The 21606-nt window shown below is 42.8% G+C and overlaps 2 protein-coding genes and 1 long non-coding RNA gene across 3 annotated transcripts; 2 read left to right on the top strand and 1 right to left on the bottom strand.

Moving 5' to 3' along the window:
• On the bottom strand, window positions 1-4516 carry LOC128448204 (uncharacterized). Its single transcript, XR_008339713.1, has 2 exons — window positions 1642-4516; window positions 1-1390 (listed from the first exon to the last, which is right to left on the bottom strand). It is a non-coding gene; the product is annotated as an uncharacterized LOC128448204 (long non-coding RNA).
• A 2166-nt stretch (window positions 4517-6682) lies between these two features.
• Window positions 6683-9230, top strand: LOC128448744 (zinc finger MYM-type protein 1-like). The gene is made up of 3 exons (XM_053431517.1): window positions 6683-7890; window positions 8376-8475; window positions 8724-9230. The coding sequence occupies exons 1-3, from the start codon at window positions 6683-6685 to the stop codon at window positions 9228-9230; spliced, it is 1815 nt and encodes a 604-aa protein (XP_053287492.1).
• A 1802-nt stretch (window positions 9231-11032) lies between these two features.
• Window positions 11033-21388, top strand: LOC128448743 (homeobox protein 2-like). Its single transcript, XM_053431516.1, has 8 exons — window positions 11033-11109; window positions 11491-11592; window positions 11691-11858; window positions 11980-12096; window positions 14348-14537; window positions 15161-15310; window positions 17457-17624; window positions 21277-21388. The coding sequence occupies exons 1-8, from the start codon at window positions 11058-11060 to the stop codon at window positions 21386-21388; spliced, it is 1059 nt and encodes a 352-aa protein (XP_053287491.1). The 5' UTR covers window positions 11033-11057.
• The last annotated feature ends 218 nt before the right edge of the window (window positions 21389-21606 follow it).

Below are 21606 nucleotides of genomic sequence, written 5' to 3'. Positions count from 1 at the left end.
ATCCCTTCTTAGTGTCTACAACCACCACAAATCCCCCGTGCTGTAAGGTCTTTGTTAGGTGAGTTTGTGTAAGGAACATCAAAGTAGTTCCTTACATCAATCATAATGCCTGAATAGCTAATTACTATCACACTGTGTCCGGACTAATTAGATTACTGTGACTGGAGTAATCAGGCCAACACTCACTCAGTTCTACAGGAAACAGCAACATCAAAGTTACATTTGTTAGAGATTCAATGATGATCAATCCAAGTATACATAAACATGATTATATTATGGTCACATGTTACATTTCCCTTACAATCCGTCATTTTGATCATTATGGATCAATAACACTTTATAAGGTGGGGGAAATCCCACTCTGTCCGAAGTTGACGATTGAGGGTACTTCAGTTGTGTGATATATTATCAACGTCATCATATGGTGGAATCCAGTCTAAGATAGGCTAGAGGTCAATTTCAATAGTGGTAACAATGGCCTAAGTGCATTTTTTGCATATCAGACCAATCTTACAAGTGATAACAGAAATGGCAATCAAAAACATGAACAAACGACTGTGGGATTCTCTTGGTAAGCAGCTGTAACACTGGTCCCCACAGACTAAATACACCTTCTCTGGCAGTGCAGACTGTCTGTTAAAAGAAACAGTTTTTGTTTGATTTAAATAAGCATTTGCTGTAATTATTTGGCTAGGATCCTGTACACAGAAGAAACATTTGACATAGGATGCACTGGCAGAGGATGCCAAGCGACTGAGCAGTTGCGGGCTGAGGATTTAGATGAAAATATAGGCTTTGAACAATAATTCAGATTTAAATTCTAAGAACATTATTTGGGTTTGAGTTTTCCACGGTGCTATCCACATTCCTGCCATGACGCAAAAAGTATATTCTGGATTACTTACTGGCCAGCATTCTGTGTCATTGAAGCTAGCAGGCAGAGCTAGGAATTCTACATGTGGTTGGAGCATTGCATGCACAATGATCTTGAATTTGGATATTTTCTACAGTCAGTTTTGAACTCACTTGGTCTGTGCGCTCTGTTAAATAATTATAAGATAAAATAAATGATGTCCATTTTACTGTTGGGTTGGTTTATGATGAGTTGGTACTGGTCTTTCTTCTCTTTTTTTTTTTCTTTTTTTTTTTAGTTCCTTCTGTCTCTTTCTCGCCGTTTCTTCCTTTATCTGCAACAGCTGTTGGTTGTTGGTATGGTTTTACACCTCAGTGAGAGCTGTCGTCTTTCTTCTGCTTTGTTCCTTGTCTGTGAGGGAAGCGACACTTTCTCCCTGGGCCTCCGTCTCAAGTGGCGGACTTATATCAGCACCCAGTCTCCTGGTTTCCAATTATGCAACTGGCCCTCTGCTGGTTGCGGGATTGCTGCATTTACCTGTGTGTATAAGGCTCAACATTTTGGTTATGTCCACACAGTACATACCTGTTCGGGCCCTTCCCCTCCCTCTCATGGTCAGTAAACACTACCGGTAGTGCTTTGATCCATGAGAGTTCTGTGTCATCACAGCACTTGACCATTTGTTTTTAATTGTTCCAATGTTCTCTTTCAACTGCTCCACCCCTTGTTTCTAGGGTAAATGTTTTCTCGCACTAACACCGTTGCGACTGCAGAGGCATCTGCTTTACCTGTAGGGAATATATGTCAACAGCCACATGACAATGCTCCTTTCCTTCACATGGTGTTAGTTCAATGAAATCCATTTGCAAGCGATCAATCGGTTGGCCAGGGGGTTGTACGTCCTGGCCTCCTGTAGTGTTGCCTGTCAGAAAATGTAAACATTTTGAAATAAAACGTAAAAGAGTAGTTTTGGAAACCAGACAATTTTCAATAAAACAGAAACAAACAAAACAACAAATAAACATTTAAACACACATGGACGGCCGTCCTTAGATTGACATACATTGTTAAAACATTTACATTCTGCTTTCTCTATGTTGTTAGCATGGCTCTGTGCTTCTGCTAAATCTGTGAGAGAAAGGAAAAAGGAATATCAATGACAATATGTTGGTTAGTTGCCGCTTCCTCTGCTACTGTATCTGCTTGAGCATTACCTGTTGAAAAAACAGAATCACCTTTAGTGTGAGCTTCACACTTTACAGAGTAAAATGGCTGTTAATAGAATTAGGTTGCTGCTCTAGCAGAATGGACGATCCAGAATATGGCATTAACAATGTGACCTCTTGATATCATTCTGCTCTTAGACAGAGAGGCTGACCCTATGCCAAGCTATCTAATTTCTTTGAGGAGAAATACGCCACTGGTCGTTTGCACTAAACTGTTGTCATGAAACCCCGTTTCTCATTTACAGTCTGTGTAAATGATCTGTTTTGATCTGGTGGTCCCAGTGTAGGTGTCGAAGTCAGTCTGTTGTAGTTAGGTAAATGCTGTGTCAGCGTCTGTCATTCACGTCAGGTTGTCGGTTGGTGTCAGTCCTTGGCCATGCATAACATACAGGAGTGGAGCCTCCAGGGATGCATAATCACAGATCCACTGTTTACAGTAGTCCGTCATCCCTAAAAAAATTACATTAATTGTTTTTTAGAACGCGGTGTTAGAATCTTTAGGATGGCTTCCACTCGTTTGAGCTCAATGTTTTTACCGCTACTAGAAATTTTGTGTCCTAGGAAAGTTACACTTTTCTGGACAAATTGCAGCTTAGCCAGGCTGGCCTCGTGGCCCTGGTCTGCAAGATATTTTAGCCTGCTACTGTGTCGACTTTAAAGGCCTGTGTTGTTGGTGAACAAATCATCGAATCATCAACATTTATATCAGCGCGCTTACCGCTGGTAATGCCAAGTCCTCCAGACTCACTTGCTTACCGCTGGTAATGCCAAGTCCTCCAGACTCACTTGCATAACCCGTGACCTGACTGCGCGGGATTCCACAAAACTTTTGGACATACGTCTGAACGTATATGATTTATCCGGAATTGTGAAAGCAAACCAATACTGAGAGTGTGGATGAACTGGGACACTGAAAAATGCATTAGCAAAATAAACAATTCAAAATAAACAAAAACTACATGCTTTCTGGTGGAACCAGAGAATCTTTTATATTATCCTCTCTTTTTTGTTTTATTTTAATTTATTTAATAGGCATTCTTACTGGTGAGTGTGCACATGGAATGATGACTCCGGTTTTCTACCAGTTTTAAAATTCTGGTGTTATACCTGCTGCTGCTTCTGGATTGAGTGGATGTGCGCTCGAACATTAACGTTATGTGCTCTTTGGTGTCACATTGAGATGTTCAGTTTAAAATAATCCCAGATCATACTTATCATTAGTCCATACATTTTGTTGCACTTTTTGTAACTCTGAAGAGTCAATTGTTAAACTGCAAACCTTTTGTTTAAATTTAGCGGTTTGTTCTAAATACACATTTTTGTTTTCCCCCATAAAAATGCTCTGAAAATGGGCATCTGTGTGTTTGCATTGAGGAAGAATATTGAATTCCTTCTCCCCTATCCTCCCATTTACAATCTTGTGAACACTCAGTGACCATGTGTGCCAAATTTTCCCACTGCACATCATTTGCTTTAGCTAGAAATATATCTGGTGATGGGTTAAGTATATTAAAGATTTGCCTATTGTGGGGTCAACACAACAGTCGATGCTTACAATCTATTATCATAATACACCCAATCACTACTAATACAATTGCTTTCTTTAATCTTCCTGGAACCAGTTTTTTTTTTTAATGTCTGTTCCTTCACTAACTGTTGCTGTGCAATGTAAGTCAGATACTTGCATGACGCAGTGTGTGTGTGTGTGTGTGCTATTTCAAGCAGATCTGAGGTTATATACCTTGGCCCAGTGGGTAACAGGTCCCATTGGTGTAGGTACAGTGGCTAACCATGATCTGGTTGTACATATTCACTATGGATATCTCATGTTCTGGTGACTTAAACCCCTTCCTGTTTACAATGTAAAAATCAAGCCTAAGACCACATTTGGTGTCCTCCTAACAAATTTTCAAGTCAACATGTATTTTATATCCCCATCTGTTTTGGTAACAGACCGTGGTGTGGTATATGATTATTTAATTTTGGTGCCTGATGCCCCAACAGTGAAAATATATATACCAACCAATTTTGGAAGATAATGTTGTTTTGCGTCCCCAGAATCAACCAGAAATGAGATATTTTGCCTGCTACCTGTAGAGATATTTCAGGTAAAACTTCAGATCCACTTGCTTTTTGCCATGTTAAACAATTCTTTGTAATGTTTGTACGTGTGGTGTTGGGGGTGCGTTCACCTGAATCTGGAGTCTCCTCCGCCTCTGCCTCAAGCCATGCCTCATCCTCTGTGCAGTCTCTGGGATACGTGAAAAATAAGTCCAGTGGATCTCCTTTTCAGCCTTGTCGTGTTACAGTCTCTCGCACAGTGGTCAGGGTCTTCTGGTGGCAACATTCAGCGGTTATCTTTGAAGACTTTAATAGATTTGACCACCTTTCCAGCAGGTTGTTCTCATAGAGTCTCTTCACATGTCCGCGAAACCGCATCTGTTCTCCAGTCATAGCGCATGTTTGTCTCTGGCCAGTCCCTTTATACTTGGCCCCTTGCCATTTCAGTTTCATGCTGTGGAGCAAGAGACTTCTGGTTTCTCTCAAAGTCTGCCTTTACTGTTATACAATTTGGGACAGTACTTCGAAAATGGCAGGCCCTCCTTGTGACGCTATGTCTGACAGTTCACTGGAAATTCAGCACATCTCCTCTGGTGTCCAGGCTCTGTAGACATACATCACTGCATCTGCGTCTGCCCTTGTTCTTGTTGAGATGGGACTGAGTCTGTCTGACCCAAGACTGTCTTGTGCCGCGATGGTTGCAGCAGCCTCACCCTGATTCTGGTGACATGGAGTTGGAGCGAATGCTGCGCCTGATGTGGTGTGTCCTGTTGAGGCAGACTGTCCTTGGAGGTCTCGGTATGAGATAGCAGGCTGTTGGTTCAGGTGGCTCTGATGAGCGGCTGAGGCAGGGAGGAGATCCAGTTCTTTCTGTGAATGTGAGAGCTGAGGACATTGATTAGTTTCCCTTCCCCCCCTCTTGCACCCCTGCTCACTACTTATCTGTTACATTTAACAATTCTGAATCACACATTATCAATGCTATCTAATTTATTTAGTTTTACCCTTCATTTGGTCATTTTTTCCCAATTCAACTTGTAGCGCCTGTTTTTGAATTATACGAAAACTACCGTTCTCAGAAAATGCAAACTTTTCTATCCACACCAGAAGCTGTTTACAGGAGTCATCACCATGTTTCTCACACATAATTTTTGCACATCCCATTAGATCACACACTTCAGTAAAAGGCTTGCTATTAAGTTTCCCCATTTAAATTAAATTCGCAGTCACTCACTTACCAGCACATAGATGACATTAATTGATATTATTCTTATTAATTCCTTTATCAATGGGTCATCACCCCTAAGTAATGTCACTCTACCTCACGCGTCACCCCGTGCTCTTCAATACTGTATCCTCCTTAAAAGAAAAAAATTTCAGATGCCGTATCGAACAATCTTCATTCCATAATCTCACAAGCAGCCTCTTCTCACCCTGGGAGTCGATTACGACTTGCCCTTCAGGAGAGGTAGACTTCGGGTCTTGGGCAATAATAATTAATAAAAAGAAAATCCCCTCACCGACTGCGCGCAGATTTAAACTTGGTCTTGAGAATGGTTTGAAGCGTGAATGAGTTAGGCATCCCGGACGAGCCCCCAAATTGTCGTGGCAATTTCTACAATCCCACCATTAGCAAGGAGGAAACGAGACACAATTCTCTTACAGTATTGTCACACATTTAATGCTCGAGCATGGTACATACAACAGAGTTGAGTTTGTCATATGCACACAGACAGAAGACAGTGGTTGGTATTTATACATTTGGCTAACCCCACCCATTCGGGAGGGGGTTGTTAAACAGTTAATGACACAGGAGAAGCAGCACTTCAAACATCTTCAAGCTCCTCCTAGAGAGGAACAAACTTATTGATCAGCCTCTTTGATATAAAGGAAATAGGTGACGGGTATCCTGTCCCCTGCTCTCAGACCCCTGGAGTGTAACATCTGTCTCCAAGATCCCTTCTTAGTGTCTACAACCACCACAAATCCCCCGTGCTATAAGGTCTTTGTTAGGTGAGTTTGTGTAAGGAACATCAAAGTAGTTCCTTACATCAATCATAATGCCTGAATAGCTAATTACTATCACACTGTGTCCGGACTAATTAGATTACTGTGACTGGAGTAATCAGGCCAACACTCACTCAGTTCTACAGGAAACAGCAACATCAAAGTTACATTTGTTAGAGATTCAATGATGATCAATCCAAGTATACATAAACATGATTATATTATGGTCACATGTTACATTTCCCTTACAATCTCCATCATTTCATTTAGAGAATTACCATTTAGTCGTCGAAGCAATCAGGAAAAATTGGCTGTTAAACAATTAGGACCACCCCGACCAAATTTAAATATAAAACAAATATCAAAGAAAGGAGGCAAGTCGTACACCAGGGGATTTTCGCGGTGCTGGTACGAGAGGAAAAACTGGCTAGCAGGATGCGAGCTAGCCAACGGACTCTTCTGCTACCCCTGCGTCCTCATCCACCCTGATGGCTGCACCACGGAAACACCTTGGACTACAACAGGTTTCAAAGATATGCATCATCTGTCCGAAAAAATAAAAAAGCATGAAACATCGAGGATCCACATTGACAGCTGCTTAAAACTGTCAGCGTTTGGGAGCGTCAACATTGCTACGCAGTTGGACGATGGCTACAGGCTAGCACTGCGTCGGCACAATGATGAGGTGGGAAAAAATCGCCACATTCTGGGCCGCCTGATCGACGGTGTTAAGTTCTGCGGTGTATTCGAGTTGGCCTTGCGAGGCCGAGACGAGAGCGAGGGATCCAGCAACCCCGGAATTTTTCGAGGATTGGTACAGTTAATTGCATCCCTAGATGAAGTTTTTGAGGAGCATTTAAAAACGGCCACCGTCTTTAAAGGCACATCCAAGACCGTCCAAAATGAGCTGCTCGACTGCATGGCAGCTGTCATTAGGGCACGCATTACGGAGGAGGTGAAGTCGGCCAGCTTCGTTGCGATACAAGCTGACGAAACAACGGACGTCTCGACTCAGACTCAGATGGTCATGGTATTGCGATACATTGATGGGAGCCATGCTGTTCAAGAGCGTTTTTTTGAGTTTGTCCCCCTCTCGTCTTCAACGGCTGACTCGATTGCCACTGCTATTATGGAGAGACTGAACAGTCTATTCACCGAGGAAGAGAGGGGTAAACTCATCGCGCAAGCATATGACGGGGCCAATGTGATGAGAGGAGAGAAGGCTGGTGTGCAGCAAAAAGTGCGAGAGCATTACAAAAATGCACATTATTTACATTGTTATGCACACCAGCTGAATTTGATCATGCAGCAAGCCACTTCTCAGGTCCCAGCAGTGAGGGTTTTTTTCTCGGATCTGAATGGCATTTCTAGCTTTTTTAGTCGGTCACCCAAACGCACCACCATCCTCGACCAGGTTGTTGCACGGAGGCTGCCAAGAGCATCGGCCACAAGATGGAACTTCAACAGCAGGGTCGTGAACACAGTCTATGAGAACCTAGATGACCTCATAGAGTGTTTTGAAGCCATCAGCACAGACGGCTCATTTGACTGCACCACAGTGAGGGAGGCATCTGGCTACCTGAGGATGCTGCAGGACGATGACTTCAAGTTTTTCCTGCATCTATTTCATCAAATCATGCCTCACGTTGACATTATGTACCAACAGCTGCAGAAGAAGGACATTGATGCAGTCTTCATCAAACGTGCTCTGCAGAGCTTCACAAGCAGTGTTCAAGCCATACGGTAAGATAAGTTACACTTTATTGTCACCATGGGGAAATTTGTCTTGGGCACAGTGAATGATTGATTCATTAAAAACTATTAACTATAACTATTGCACTAGAACTTGGGAATAAGGTGCAGGTGCTAAAGTATGAGTGCTAAAGTTAAGTACTTACCTATTTATTGCACATTATTCTATTGCACGTTCTATTGCATCAGCTTAATGGAGGCCAGAACAAATGATCATTTTAAGCGATTTGATTTGCATCTTAATACACATTCTTCTGCCTGATGGCAGCGTTTCATATTCAGGGAAACTATATTATTTGCCTTTTTCCTAACTGCCTTTTAATATAGGCTCTGTAATGGCTCGTATAGGATATCTTAAAACAGGACAAAACATACTATTATTACTGGTTTTCTAAGACAGGAACTGTAGGTAATTGCATTGACATACTGTATACGTTCATATACTAACACACACTCTCCTTGTCTGTCTGTTTCAGGGACCAGAGCTCATCTCCAGAGCAGCAGCAAGTAGCAGCAGGAACTACAGGAAAAAGGAGGGCCTTGGGAGAGCAAGACAAGCAGAGGCTGTCTAAGGAGGTAGATGATTTTGTAGTTTTGTTTGTTTATTTTCTTTTTTTGTTCTATTTTTCTCTCACTTCACTTCATTGCATACCTTACTGTATTGTATTCTAAAGTCATGCAGACCTCCTTTTTAAGGCCTCTGGAACCTAGTGTTAAAAAATCACCCCTTCTGTATTTACAGTTACATTCAAGGATGGATGGTGGCAGTGTTTTTAACTCATAGTGTACTTCCAGTTTGTGATATACTCTCTTTATTTTGACAGGTCTGTGACACCATCTTGGGCCATGCAAACGAGAGGTTCTCTTTCACAAGCCACCTTGTGAGTGCAACGCTGCTACAAGGAGACCTGTTTGAGCAGTACTGCCATGTGTTCCCTGATGAGGCTCTGAACACCACTGCCAAGGCATACCCCATGCTGAATAAGGCGAAGCTCAAGACTGAACTGTCCCTTATCTACGAGAGTCCAGATTTCAAGGGCTGCAGTGGTGCATTGGCACTCTACCAGGTTCTACAGAGGAACAACCTCCACGAGACCCTATCTGAGACTGTGGCTCTGTTGAACATCCTCATAACCACTCCCATGACAACTGCTGAAGCTGAGAGGTGTTTCTCGACCTTAAAGAGAATCAAGACATTCCTGCGAAACTCAATGGGACAGGATCGTCTCAATGCTCTGGCCATGCTTTCCATGGAGAGGGAACTAGTCAGGAACATGCCTGATTTTAATGAGAGGGTCATTGATCACTTTGCTGCTTTGAAAGAGAGATGAGCAAAATTTCAATACAAGTGAGAAATGTTGTTTTAATGTTGTTGTGTTGTTGCACTACTCAAATGTTGAATTGGAAATAGCTGTATTAATTGCATATCATTAGCCAATTTTTTTGTTTGCTTTGTAATGTACATGTGTCTTATGGGTAAATTCTTGTTAAATAGCACCCAATGTTTTGATTATCACCTTGGATCATTCTTGTTTTAGGAATACTGTAAATATTGCAATGAGTAGGCTATGCCACTAGTTTTTATATATGCTGTCATCAAGTTGTGTGATGAGAACTGTAAATATTATAATTACTAGGCTATGCTAACATCCATTTTTTTGTTAAATCAGAACACAACTGCTGCACTTAAAATAAATGTTATCAGATGGAGAAAGAGTATTGTGATTTATTGTAAAGCAGTCTCTTTTAACTTTCCGAGGTATTTAAGGAGGCAAAATGGTAGATGAAAATGTACCGTTAGATGACCACAGTGGGATAGTTCATTCATCAGCCAAAAGCATGTTAACATTCACTATGAACTTGATTTAGCTGTATCAAAAAAATCATATAGAACATGCAGTCGATGTCTGATGTTGCCATTTAGCTGTTCGATGAGGTAAGCAGAAAACAATCTGATTGTACCGTGGATCTTAGCCATCATCGCAACAATTGCCCCCCCTGAGAAATTTGTCAGGAGCCGCCACTGTCTGTGAATGGAGCTCTGCGTTTTTTTTGCCAGATTTCAGTTGATGAAATCTCTTCTCAAAACATTTTCTATCCCAAAGCGTTCGATGAATGTTTCTTACATTGATGAATGGTAAATGGTTTTGTATTGATATAGAGTTTTTCTAGTCTTGATGACCACTCAAAGCGCTTTACAGTACAGTGTTACATTCACCCATTCACACACACATACATACAGTGCATCTATTCGCAGCACTTTGTTATTCTATGGGGGGGGGGGGGGGGGGCATTCTGGGTTCAGCATCTTGCCCAAGAACACTTCGACATGCAGATGGGTCAGACTGGGGATCGAACCGCCGACCTTCAGGTTGGAGGATGACCACTCAGCATCGGCCGGGCCAAGTTCGGGTTCAGGTCCCGCTCGTTTTCAGAGTCCATAGGCTACACCTGGCTAGAACATTTAAACTAAAAGCTGCAGCAGTAAAACTATGGAACATGTGACACATTGAATGTTTTTCTGCTGAGTAACAGACAAAAAACAAACAAATGCAGACAAAAACATAAGCACCTTGTTGGAAGTGTTAAAGTATGAAATGCATCATTGATTTCCCTTTAATTACATTCCATGACATGTTCCCATACAGAAATAGTGTAAACAAGGCATAAACAACACACATGTCAACTGTGTTTGTGTGCACACACGAACATAGCCACCACATAGAAAACTTCTGATTTTTAAAGGTCTTTTATTGAAGTAAGAAAATTAGAGTAGCTGTGGCGTCAGATCAACGGTAGGTGTGACAGTGTACCGGAGAGCATCAACAATACTGCCCTGTCTGAATACCAATATGGTGCAATACTAATGTCTAGATACTTAAATGATCCTGAGGGAAATGTATGTCTATGTTTTATGCTTTTTGTTTTTGTTTTTGGTGCACATCCTAAACAGGTACACACTGACGAAGTAAAAATGGGTGTGTTGACGAGAGACTGACAGATTGAATGATCACGCTGTAAAGATGTAAACACGCCCAATCCCTGAGATATTCAGACGTGTATCAGTCATACAGGCGTTCATCACCTGTAGAGTATAAAAAGTGCCTCCGTGTTGATGAGAGGTCGTATAAGGAATCTACTGAACTTACCTGTTCATCATGATGAAGCTGCTTCTTTCTCTGACTCTCATCTGGGCGCTCTCCAGCACAGGTAACTAATTATCTCTACAATACTGATTCAGCAGCTACAATAGAACCTCTTTTAAATCTACTTTTAAATACTCTAACAATAATATTCACCAGCTGTTTGTTCCACTGACACGAAGTTATTTAATATCCTTGACAATATAAGGAGGCTCTATAGATCCTCATAGGAGAAATTCATAAGTTACAGTACAGCAGTACAAGAAACAGACTTAAGAGGTAGGAAGCAGAATAAATAATAAAGTCATGTATGTTGTGTCTATTTATATTTAAATTACAACCCATATGTCTGAAACTCCTTTTGAACAGTGAGAAGATTTTTGAGCTTTTACGAACGACAATTTAGATCAGATCAACATATCACTGACTATTTTTCTCCACATTGCAGGTGAAGCACTTGTGTGTGAAACTTGTATGAATGTTACCTGTTCAGCCACAGCAGCAGTTACATGTCCCACAGGCACGATGTGTATCACAGCTTCCATTCAAGGTAAACTTCTCTACAACTTACTTTCCAGTGAAATACATGTACTGCAAAGTGACGTGTGCTTTCCATCACCATTAACAAACTGCACTTTGACTCTGCAGCCGTTTCATCTGGGACTCCTGGACAGCAAATCTACAAGGCCTGTGCCCCCCCCTCCCTGTGTCCAGCCACTGGCTCTCAGACATTTTCAGTTAACTTGGGTGTTTCCAGTGCACTTGCAAGTGCTACATGCTGCAACACAGACAGCTGCAACTCCAACACTCTGCCTTGTAAGTAGATGTAGATGAGTCTTATTAATCTGCATCCTCCTGAAATGTTCTGTTTTTAATCCATAACACTTCCATCTTCTCTCTTCCTCTAATAAACAGTATCATTTTTTGTCTGTTTCAGTCCCTGTGGTTCCAGCAGTTAACAGTCTACAGTGTCACGTTTGTAACCCCGTCACCTCTGATTGCAGCTCTTCAGTACAATGTAAGGGAACAGAGGATCTCTGCTTTCAAGCCAGTGGTAAGTCTTCTTCTTATATACTGCATTTATATAAAGTTTACTTCAAACCTATTCTACTACATTTAAGTATTTTTAACATATTCATACTAAAGAGTGTAGAGTTAAGATATATTTACTCATGTACTAAACTTTTAAAGCACTTTAATTAAATCTGTATCATCTGTGTTACTCTGTATTTATGATCCAAAACATTAGAGATTAAAAACTTAGTCTTTACTGCCTTATGTCTTTTTAAGAAAAGTTTATTTTCTCATCATGTTAAGATCACTATTATGTTTTAGAATTAAACAGCGCCCAGGAGATAAAGTAGTTAAAATAAGTTTCATCTCAACCAGTTGACAAAACTATTAATTATTAATATATTTTGATGAAGTTTCATTTTGCCTGGACCTTTCGCATTTTTTGTTTGGCACAATTTCTTGTTTTAGCTCCATGACGAATAGCGTCGCTTAAAAGCTCAAGCTCCCACTGCTCCCACTGCTCCCACTGCGGGGCTGCGCTGGGGAGCTGGGGCTCTCGCAGCCAGGCTCACCGGGGGTGAGGGGGGCGGGGCACTCAAAACAGGTCAATCTGAGGAGGGCTGTTTTAGACAGAGTAAAAAGATGCTGTTTTAAATGATCCTTGTGGTATTTTGACCAAAATATGTTACAGACATTTCATTAAGACCCCAAGGAACCATATCAACTGTGGTAAAATGGGCATAATATGTCCCCTTAAAAACTGTCAGACTCTCCTTCTGTAAAAATAACAGTGACCTACAAAAGATTAACAAACGAAATATTGGAATTATGGACAAAAATGGAAAACTATCCTTTATCTCTCTGTAGCATAAGATGGTAGAGACTTTCAACAGATTTTTTCAGGTTTATTTGAAACTTCCCTAAACAACACATTAAGAGCTTGTGCCTCTTTGGAGGGTCGCTAAAACATAAAACTTTTCCTTTGTGAAGTTACAGTTTCATAACAGTAAGTTTGTGTCTATACAGGAACTATGATTTCAAGGGAATACTTTAAACTTCCTAATAAAAATGTCTTTCTTTGTCGACAAAAAAGTTATGGCTCATTGTGACTTTCTTTGATTCCAAAATTACGGTGGCCCTGAAAGCTCAACGAACGGCAACTTAAGAAAACACATGCAAGTTGACAAAACACCAGCAAAGTAAAAAAACATCTTCATCAATTTCACAACACAACACAACACATTACAGCAATTAAAAAATGTACGTGACGTTCACTCACGTTCATCATTACGTTCACGTTAATAATATGAAAACTGATTCGTTAAGTTCAGCGTTCGCTAAACATATGCACAACATTGTACTGTACAGGCACTGCAGAGGGGCCGAAGAGCCGCGGATGGCCGAACCCTGTGTGGAACCGAATTTCTATGGTGTATTGGACGTTTTTGTGGCAGCAGTGTCCATCACTTTTAGCTGTCCCCTGGAAACAATTCCGTTGTGTTGTGGCCTCTTCTTGCTGCGCGTTTGGCTTCTTGCTGCGCGTTTCTCTATTTGCAGCTCGTTCCGGTATTTGCAGCGCTTTTCTCTTGTTGCAGTGCGTTGCTGTAATGTGTTGTGTTGTGTTTTGAAATTGATGAAGATGTTTTTTTACTTTGCTGGTGTTTTGTCAACTTGCATGTGTTTTCTTAAGTTGCCGTTTGTTGAGCTTTCAGGGCCACCGTACAAAATGACTTAAATGAACAATTCTTTGTTTTAATAATAATTGAACTAAGAAATGGTAACAGATTTGAAAACATGAGATAAATACTGCACAACAATAAACATTGAACAAACTCATTAATTGAGTTTGATTTAGTTCAACATTTTGACTGACGTAAACTAATGTTTAAATTGTGGACTTGCTTCTTTCACTGAGACAAGTAACTTAACATCAGACTGAAACACAGTGTTCTGCTGCCCTCTGCTGGTTGAAAGCTTCAGGCCTGTATCACCTCTGAAAACAACCAGTATAGTTGAAGAGTGTGGTTGGATTGGATCACAGTATTCACTGTTGCACACGTGAGAACATAAAACTGTGAAATCAGTGAAGTTACGAGGTCCTGAAGTACACGTGTACATGTCAGTAATAAGGTGCGGTGTTAAAATACTGCACGCCTGTAACCATGGCAACGACTAATGTTAAATTACTGTCATTAAAATACATTTCCTTGTGAATTCAAGTTCCTCCTAAAGTGAAGAATTCTCTCTGAAATTATCCAACTAACAAACCTAAAATTGTGTTTCATCTTTAGTGACAAATGCGGGCGGCACTTCTCCAGCTTTTGGCTGTGCATCTACAAATCTGTGTGCAGCTGCTACCAGCCTGGGGTCACTGCCTTTCATGCAAAGTGTTGGTACCATTACCAGTGGACCAGCCTGTTGTGGGACTAGTTTGTGTAACACTCTCACTACAACAATGACTACCACTACCCCAACTACAACAACCACTACCCCAACTACAACAACCACTGCCCCAACTACAACAACCACTATCCCAACGACAACAACCACTACCCCAACTACCACAACCACTACCCCAACTACAACAACCACTACCCCAACTACAACAACCACTGCCCCAACTACAACTACCACTACCCCAACTACAACTACCACGACCCCAACTACAACAACCACTGCCCCAACTACAACAACCACTATCCCAACGACAACAACCACTACCCCAACTACCACAACCACTACCCCAACTACAACAACCACTACCCCAACTACAACAACCACTGCCCCAACTACAACTACCACTACCCCAACTACAACTACCACGACCCCAACTACAACTACCACTACCCCAACTACAACCACTACTCCAACAACAACAACCACCTCCCCAACTACAACATCCACTGCCCCAACTACAGCAACCACTTCCCCAACTACAACCACTTCCCCAACTACAACATCTACTGCCCCTTCAACAACAATCAATGCCCCAACAATACCAGCCATTGCCCGAACAACAACAACCAGTGCTCCATCTACAACAACCACTACCCCAACAACAACAACCACAACCCCAACAACAACAACCAATGCCCCAACTACAGCAACATCTGCCCCAACTATAGCAACCACTGTCCCAATTACTGCAACCACTTCCCCAACTACAACTACCACTACCCGAACTACAACAACTATTGCCCCTACAACAACAACCACTGCCCCAAAAATACCAGCCACTGCCCCAACAACAACCAGTGCCCCAACAACAACCACTACTCCAACTATAACAACCACTACCCCAACTACAACAACCACTACCCCAACTACAACAACCATTACGCCAACTACAACAACCACTACACCAACTACAACAACCACTACCCCAACTACAACAACCACTATCCCAACTATAACCACCACTACCTCAACTACAACCACCACTACCCCATATACAACAACCAATAACCCTAAAACCATGGCCGTAACTACAACAACCACTACCCCAACTACAACAACCATTACCCCAACTTTAACAGCCACTACCCCTACTACAACAACCACTACCCCAACTACAACCACCACTACTTCAACTACAACAAACAATACCCCTACTACAACAACCACTACCCCAACTACAACAACCATTACGCCAACTACAACAACCATTACCACAACTTCAACAACCACTACCCCAACAACAAAGACCCCATCAACGACAACCACTACCCAAACTACAACAACCACTACCCCCACCACAACAACCACTATCCCAACTACAACAACCACTAGCCCAACTACAACAACCACTACCCTACTTACAACAACTACCCAAACTACAACAACCACTACTCCAACAACAACAACCACTTCCCCAACTACAACAACCACTACACCAACAACAACAACCACTGCCCCAACTACAGTATCCACAGCCCCAACTACAGTATCCACTGCCCCAACTACAGCAACCACTTCCCCAACTACAACAACCACAACAACCACTGCCCCAATTACAGCAACCACTGCCCCAACTACAGCCACAACCCCAACAATAACATCTACTGCCCCTACAACAACAACAGCTGCCCCAACAATACAAACCACTTCCCCAACAACAACCACTGTCCCAAGTACAACTACCACTACCCCAACTACAACCACTACTCCAACAACAACAACCACGTCCCCAACTACAACATCTACTGCCCCTTCAACAACAACCAATGCCCCAACAATACCAGCCATTGCCCCAACAACAACAACCAGTGCTCCATCTACAACAACCACTACCCCAACAACAACAACCACAACCCCAACAACAACAACCAATGCCCCAACTACAGCAACATCTGCCCCAACTATAGCAACCACTGTCCCAATTACTGCAACCACTTCCCCAACTACAACTACCACTACCCGAACTACAACAACTACTGCCCCTACAACAACAACCACTGCCCCAAAAATACCAGCCACTGCCCCAACAACAACCAGTGCCCCAACAACAACCACTACCCCAACTATAACCACCACTACCTCAACTACAATCACCACTACCCCTACTACAACAACCACTATCCCAACTACAACAACCATTACGCCAACTACAACAACCATTACCCAAACTACAACAACCACTATGCCATCTACAACAACCACTATGCCAACTACAACAACCACTACCCCAACTACAACAGCCACTACCCCAACTACAAGAAGCCACTACCCCAACTTCAACAACCACTACCCCAACAACAAAGACCCAATCAACGACAACCACTACCCAAACTACAACAACCACTACCCCCACCACAACAACCACTATCCCAACTACAACAACCACTAGCCCAACTACAACAACCACTACCCTACTTACAACAACTACCCAAACTACAACAACCACTACTCCAACAACAACAACCACTTCCCCAACTACAACAACCACTACACCAACAACCACTGCCCCAACTACAGTATCCACAGCCCCAACTACAGTATCCACTGCCCCAACTACAGCAACCTCTTCCCCAACTACAACAACCACAACAACCACTGCCCCAATTACAGCAACCACTGCCCCAACTACAGCCACAACCCCAACAATAACATCTACTGCCCCTACAACAACAACAGCTGCCCCAACAATACAAACCACTTCCCCAACAACAACCACTGTCCCAAGTACAACTACCACTACCCCAACTACAACCACTACTCCAACAACAACAACCACGTCCCCAACTACAACATCTACTGCCCCTTCAACAACAACCAATGCCCCAACAATACCAGCCATTGCCCAAACAACAACAACAACAACCAGTGCCCCATCTACAACAACCACTACCCCAACAACAACAACCACAATTCCAACAACAACAACCACTGCCCCAACTACAGCAACATCTGCCCCAACTATAGCAACCACTGTCCCAATTACTGCAACCACTTCCCCAACTACAACTTCCACTACCCGAACTACAACAACTACTGCCCCTACAACAACAACCACTGCCCCAAAAATACCAGCCACTGCCCCAACAACAACCAGTGCCCCAACAACAACCAGTACTCCAACTATAACAACCACTACCCCAACAACAACAACCACAACAACAACAACCAATAGCCCAACTACAACAATGGCTGCCCCAACAACCACGACCAAAACCACTGCCCCAACAACCACGACCCCAACAACAACAACCACTACCCAAACAATAACAATCAAGACCCCAACAACAACAACCACAACTTCAATTATCACTAACCCAACAACAACCAAAACACTAACAAGAACTACTATCCCAACAACTACTCTCACGACTCGAACTACAACAATCCCAACAACAACAACCACTGCCACAACTGCTGCTGCAACAACCACAACTACTACTGCCACCACATCTACAACAACCTCGACACAGGCAGCTTCAACTACAACAACCACAGCCAGTGATGCCTGTTGTGTCAGAATGGGAATGCTGCATCTGCTGATTGGACTCATTTTCATCCTGTTTTAGATTTCAGAACAAAAATGGATGAACCTCTGAATCCACTGGAAGGACTCTCAGAGAACATTAAGTAGTCTGGTCTTTGGTTTACTTATTGCCATCTTTGATTGGTAGTAACACAGATTTTAAAATACATATTTAAAAGAGGGATAGGGTCTGGGTGAAGTTAAAATGAGCTTAGTCAGCACCAATGATAGACACACGCACTCAAAACTTAAATTTGACTTTTTTTCAGTTTGTTAGCCTTAATTTAAGTGACACATAAAGAGTTTCACAGGAACGTAGTCACTGGGAATTTTGATTAAGACATACATTTTGATTATGACACAAATTGGGCTTTCACATTAGATTGAGGCCACAAAAGATGGAAATGATAATAAATGTGTTAAAATATTTACTGTGTCATATGTTGCAATCATTCATTAAATCTACTGATAAACAACATTATTTCTGCTGTCAATCTTCTTTCTTAATATCGGGACCAGCTTCATCAAATAACAAAGGTGAAGTTTTCCCAGCTGCTTTAGTAGAGAAACCATTTCTATTCCACATTTGGACATAAATACAGTATTTGCATACATGTTATTGAGTGTTCATTTTAAAGTTTATGACACAGCAGCAGGATGTGTAACAATCCTCTTTCTGTCCTTGAGTAAGATAAACTTAAACAATAATTTAAAATATAGAAACCTTATGATATTTGGTATTGACAACATTAGAGATGATAAAACTATACATTTTCTAACTCCCTCGTCCTCCTCCTCCTCTACTGCTGGACCCACAACTTCCTAGCCTGACGTTGTCAGACTCATAATTCTAGTCAGAATGTGAGTCTGAGACCACTCCTTTGGGCTGTGATTATGGGGCGTGTTTCAACTGACCAGGAAGTAAAATTCCTCTTCTATCAATTGGATAGACCTACAACCAATCAGAGCAACGTAGTATGTGACGTATGCTAAGCAACGCATTGTGAGTTATTTACTAACCCGGGTTCACACCGGACGCTTCAGCGCAGCGCTAAGCCTTAAATAACAGCTGACTCCCATCCACTCCCATGTTACAACTTTGTGCCGGTCACACCGGAGGCTGAAGCACCGCTAGGCAGCCTTGGCGCAGCGCGGTGCTTCAGCCTCCGGTGTGACCGGCACAAAGCCGTGCAGCGATCTACTGGATCAACGGGTGATATTATTAGCGCTGCCCGGCGGTTCAGCGTCGCTTCAGCGTCCGTTGTGAACAGCCAAGCGCCGGGGCGATAGGGATTAGCGCGGTGCTTTGGCGTTGCCTCCACGTTCTGTGTTCCTCTTTCAAAATGAATGCGCTGTCGATGTCTTCTAAAACAGACTCAATGGCAGCATCTACACATCTCAGCTCGCCAGCACTTTGATGACGTGGTTGATTATGTTACCGTTGATCATCTGTCAATCATCGTATAAAGCCCGCCCTGACAGTCTGATTGGCCCGGTCGGGCATAATTTTTCCTCAACGGAGCGACTCCAGACCGAACTGCCCGACCAAAAATGTTGTGGGCGGGGCTAAATTCGTCTTGCATCCAGGCTAACAACTTCCACTAGTGTGGCATCTTTCCGAGTCTTTTCACTAACTTGTGGAAATATAGTAGTTGGTTTATTTATGTGTTTGAATTATTCTGGGTCAGTCATATAGATGCAGAGAGCATTAAACAGGAAGAGCAGACTTTTAGAGGTGTGAACTTTATCACCAGTTTTGTTTTCATCTCCTTTTTAAATACCTCGTAACAAAGTCAAGTAAATTTTTCTTGATGTGTAATATTCTTTCATTTTTCAACAGTCAGTGAAAAAGTAAAGGTTTGTTTCCTGTGTGTGACCCAGTTGCTAAGTTGATGATGACATTGTTTGGTGCATCCCAGTGAGTGTTCAGTTAAATAATAAAATTCTCCTTTTAATAGATAAAGCATGTATCTGTAATACACAGTATTATTAATTAACATTTGTCATTTTGGCTTGAAATGCATGTGTAGCTGACAATTACTCAATGTTGAATATTTTGAATATTTGGAACAGGCCGCTTTAAGAGCCTTTCATAGATAACTAAAATGTATGTTCCGCAAGAGAATGAAACACATGCAGCTGATGCAGTGTTTGGACATGGTTTTTGTGAAACCAAAGTTCGGCCTACATGGGTAGTCAAAATTCTGATGCTGCATGTCCTTTGTTTCGGAGAAAACAACAGCCTCCAGAACTCAGTCTCCCAGGGGCCTTGAAATCAAACAGAGGTGCAAAAAAGCCCAGAGGGACACAAGTTTCCCTTCTTATTGGTCACTGGGCCCCATGAACTGTGAGGTCACCGGGACAATATAAGGCCAGGTCTCCCTCTTTTCTATCTCTCTTCCTACAATCCCTCCAAGGAGAGAAGGCTATTCAGCCTCTTCTCCTGCATCGCCGAGGGGAGAAGCCTGGTTTCTCCAGCTCACATCCAACTCTTCGAGAGGAGCACAAAGGTGCAGCTTCCAGCTCATCTCACCAAGGAAACCTCCTCGCAACCCAAGCTCTACCAGACTCTTAAGGCCGGCGCATGGTTATGCAACTGTGGCTGCGGCTTTTCACGCATTTGTGTCGATGGACTTGTTTTAATTTATGGTTCTCCAAGGGTTGCGCCTGTTGCAAAGCAATTCACCGCCAGACAACTAGGTGGAGGAACATTTTCTGTAGAAGACGACCTTAGAGACACCTTCTTTGTGAGTGGCAGTCTTCGTCGACTATTGATTTAAATCACCACTGCTGCTCTTCATAGCCCTTTTTCTGGAGGAAAAATTTGTCCCTGATCTTCCTCCACAGCTTCGTACACTCATCGACGTGTAAACCGACATTAGCCGAAATCTCCTTCCAGGAATTGCAGGCCATCTGCGCGTCCTTATACTCCGTCAATGACGGGTTATACAAGTGGTCCATATTCGACGCATGCAAGCACGCAAGGGGCACGAAGGGGCTCTTGAGCTTGCGTGTCCTTGCATGTCTCTGAAAACGCAGAACCATGCGCCGGCCTTTAGCAGCGACTCGATTCCAGCAGGATTACTCCAACCAGCAACTGATTTGAACAGCTCAACATAAGTAGCTCACCACCAGCAAGACGATTTCACAGAACTGCGAACTGCACAGCAACCTCTTTTTCCTTTCAACAATCATTTAAAACAGCACCCTTTTTACACTGTCTTAAACAGCCCTCCTCAGATTGACCTGTTTTGAGTGCCAGAGCTCCGGGGTGACGGAGCTCCGTCACCCCAGAGCTCTGGCGCCAGCTCCAACGCTGGCTCGTGAGCTAACGCCGGAGATCTGGAGCTAACTTACGCCGGCCGCCGGCTCTGCTCCTCCGACAGACCTCCGCCCTCTCACCCCGCTCCCCGGCTGGTTAGCTTTCCCCCTCCACCTGCCTCCCGAGACTGAAGTAAAATCGGGTCGTATCCCATTGGACGCGCTCTAGCGTATCGTTTCTGACATAGAGGAACCATAACAAATCGCGGGAGTTATTTTTTTCCAGAGTTTTGGGGACGGTAGACATGC

This window comes from Pleuronectes platessa, chromosome 9 (genome assembly GCF_947347685.1).
Source record: "Pleuronectes platessa chromosome 9, fPlePla1.1, whole genome shotgun sequence".
NCBI lineage: Eukaryota > Metazoa > Chordata > Actinopteri > Pleuronectiformes > Pleuronectidae > Pleuronectes > Pleuronectes platessa.
The sequence above is the reverse complement of the archived record's forward strand: the minus strand, read 5'-3'. Positions and strand labels throughout refer to the sequence as shown.

Excerpts from the sequence above, each read along its gene's own strand:
- LOC128448744 (XM_053431517.1), top strand. The coding sequence starts at position 6,683 with ATGCATCATCTGTCCGAAAAAATAAAAAAGCATGAAACATCGAGGATC. Across the intron at positions 7,891-8,375 it reads AGCAGTGTTCAAGCCATACG|GGACCAGAGCTCATCTCCAG; the intron begins GTAAGATAAGTT and ends TGTCTGTTTCAG. Across the intron at positions 8,476-8,723 it reads AGCAGAGGCTGTCTAAGGAG|GTCTGTGACACCATCTTGGG; the intron begins GTAGATGATTTT and ends TTATTTTGACAG.
- LOC128448743 (XM_053431516.1), top strand. The coding sequence starts at position 11,058 with ATGATGAAGCTGCTTCTTTCTCTGACTCTCATCTGGGCGCTCTCCAGC. Across the intron at positions 11,593-11,690 it reads TATCACAGCTTCCATTCAAG|CCGTTTCATCTGGGACTCCT; the intron begins GTAAACTTCTCT and ends TTGACTCTGCAG. Across the intron at positions 17,625-21,276 it reads CAGTGCCCCAACAACAACCA|ATTGACCTGTTTTGAGTGCC; the intron begins GTACTCCAACTA and ends AGCCCTCCTCAG.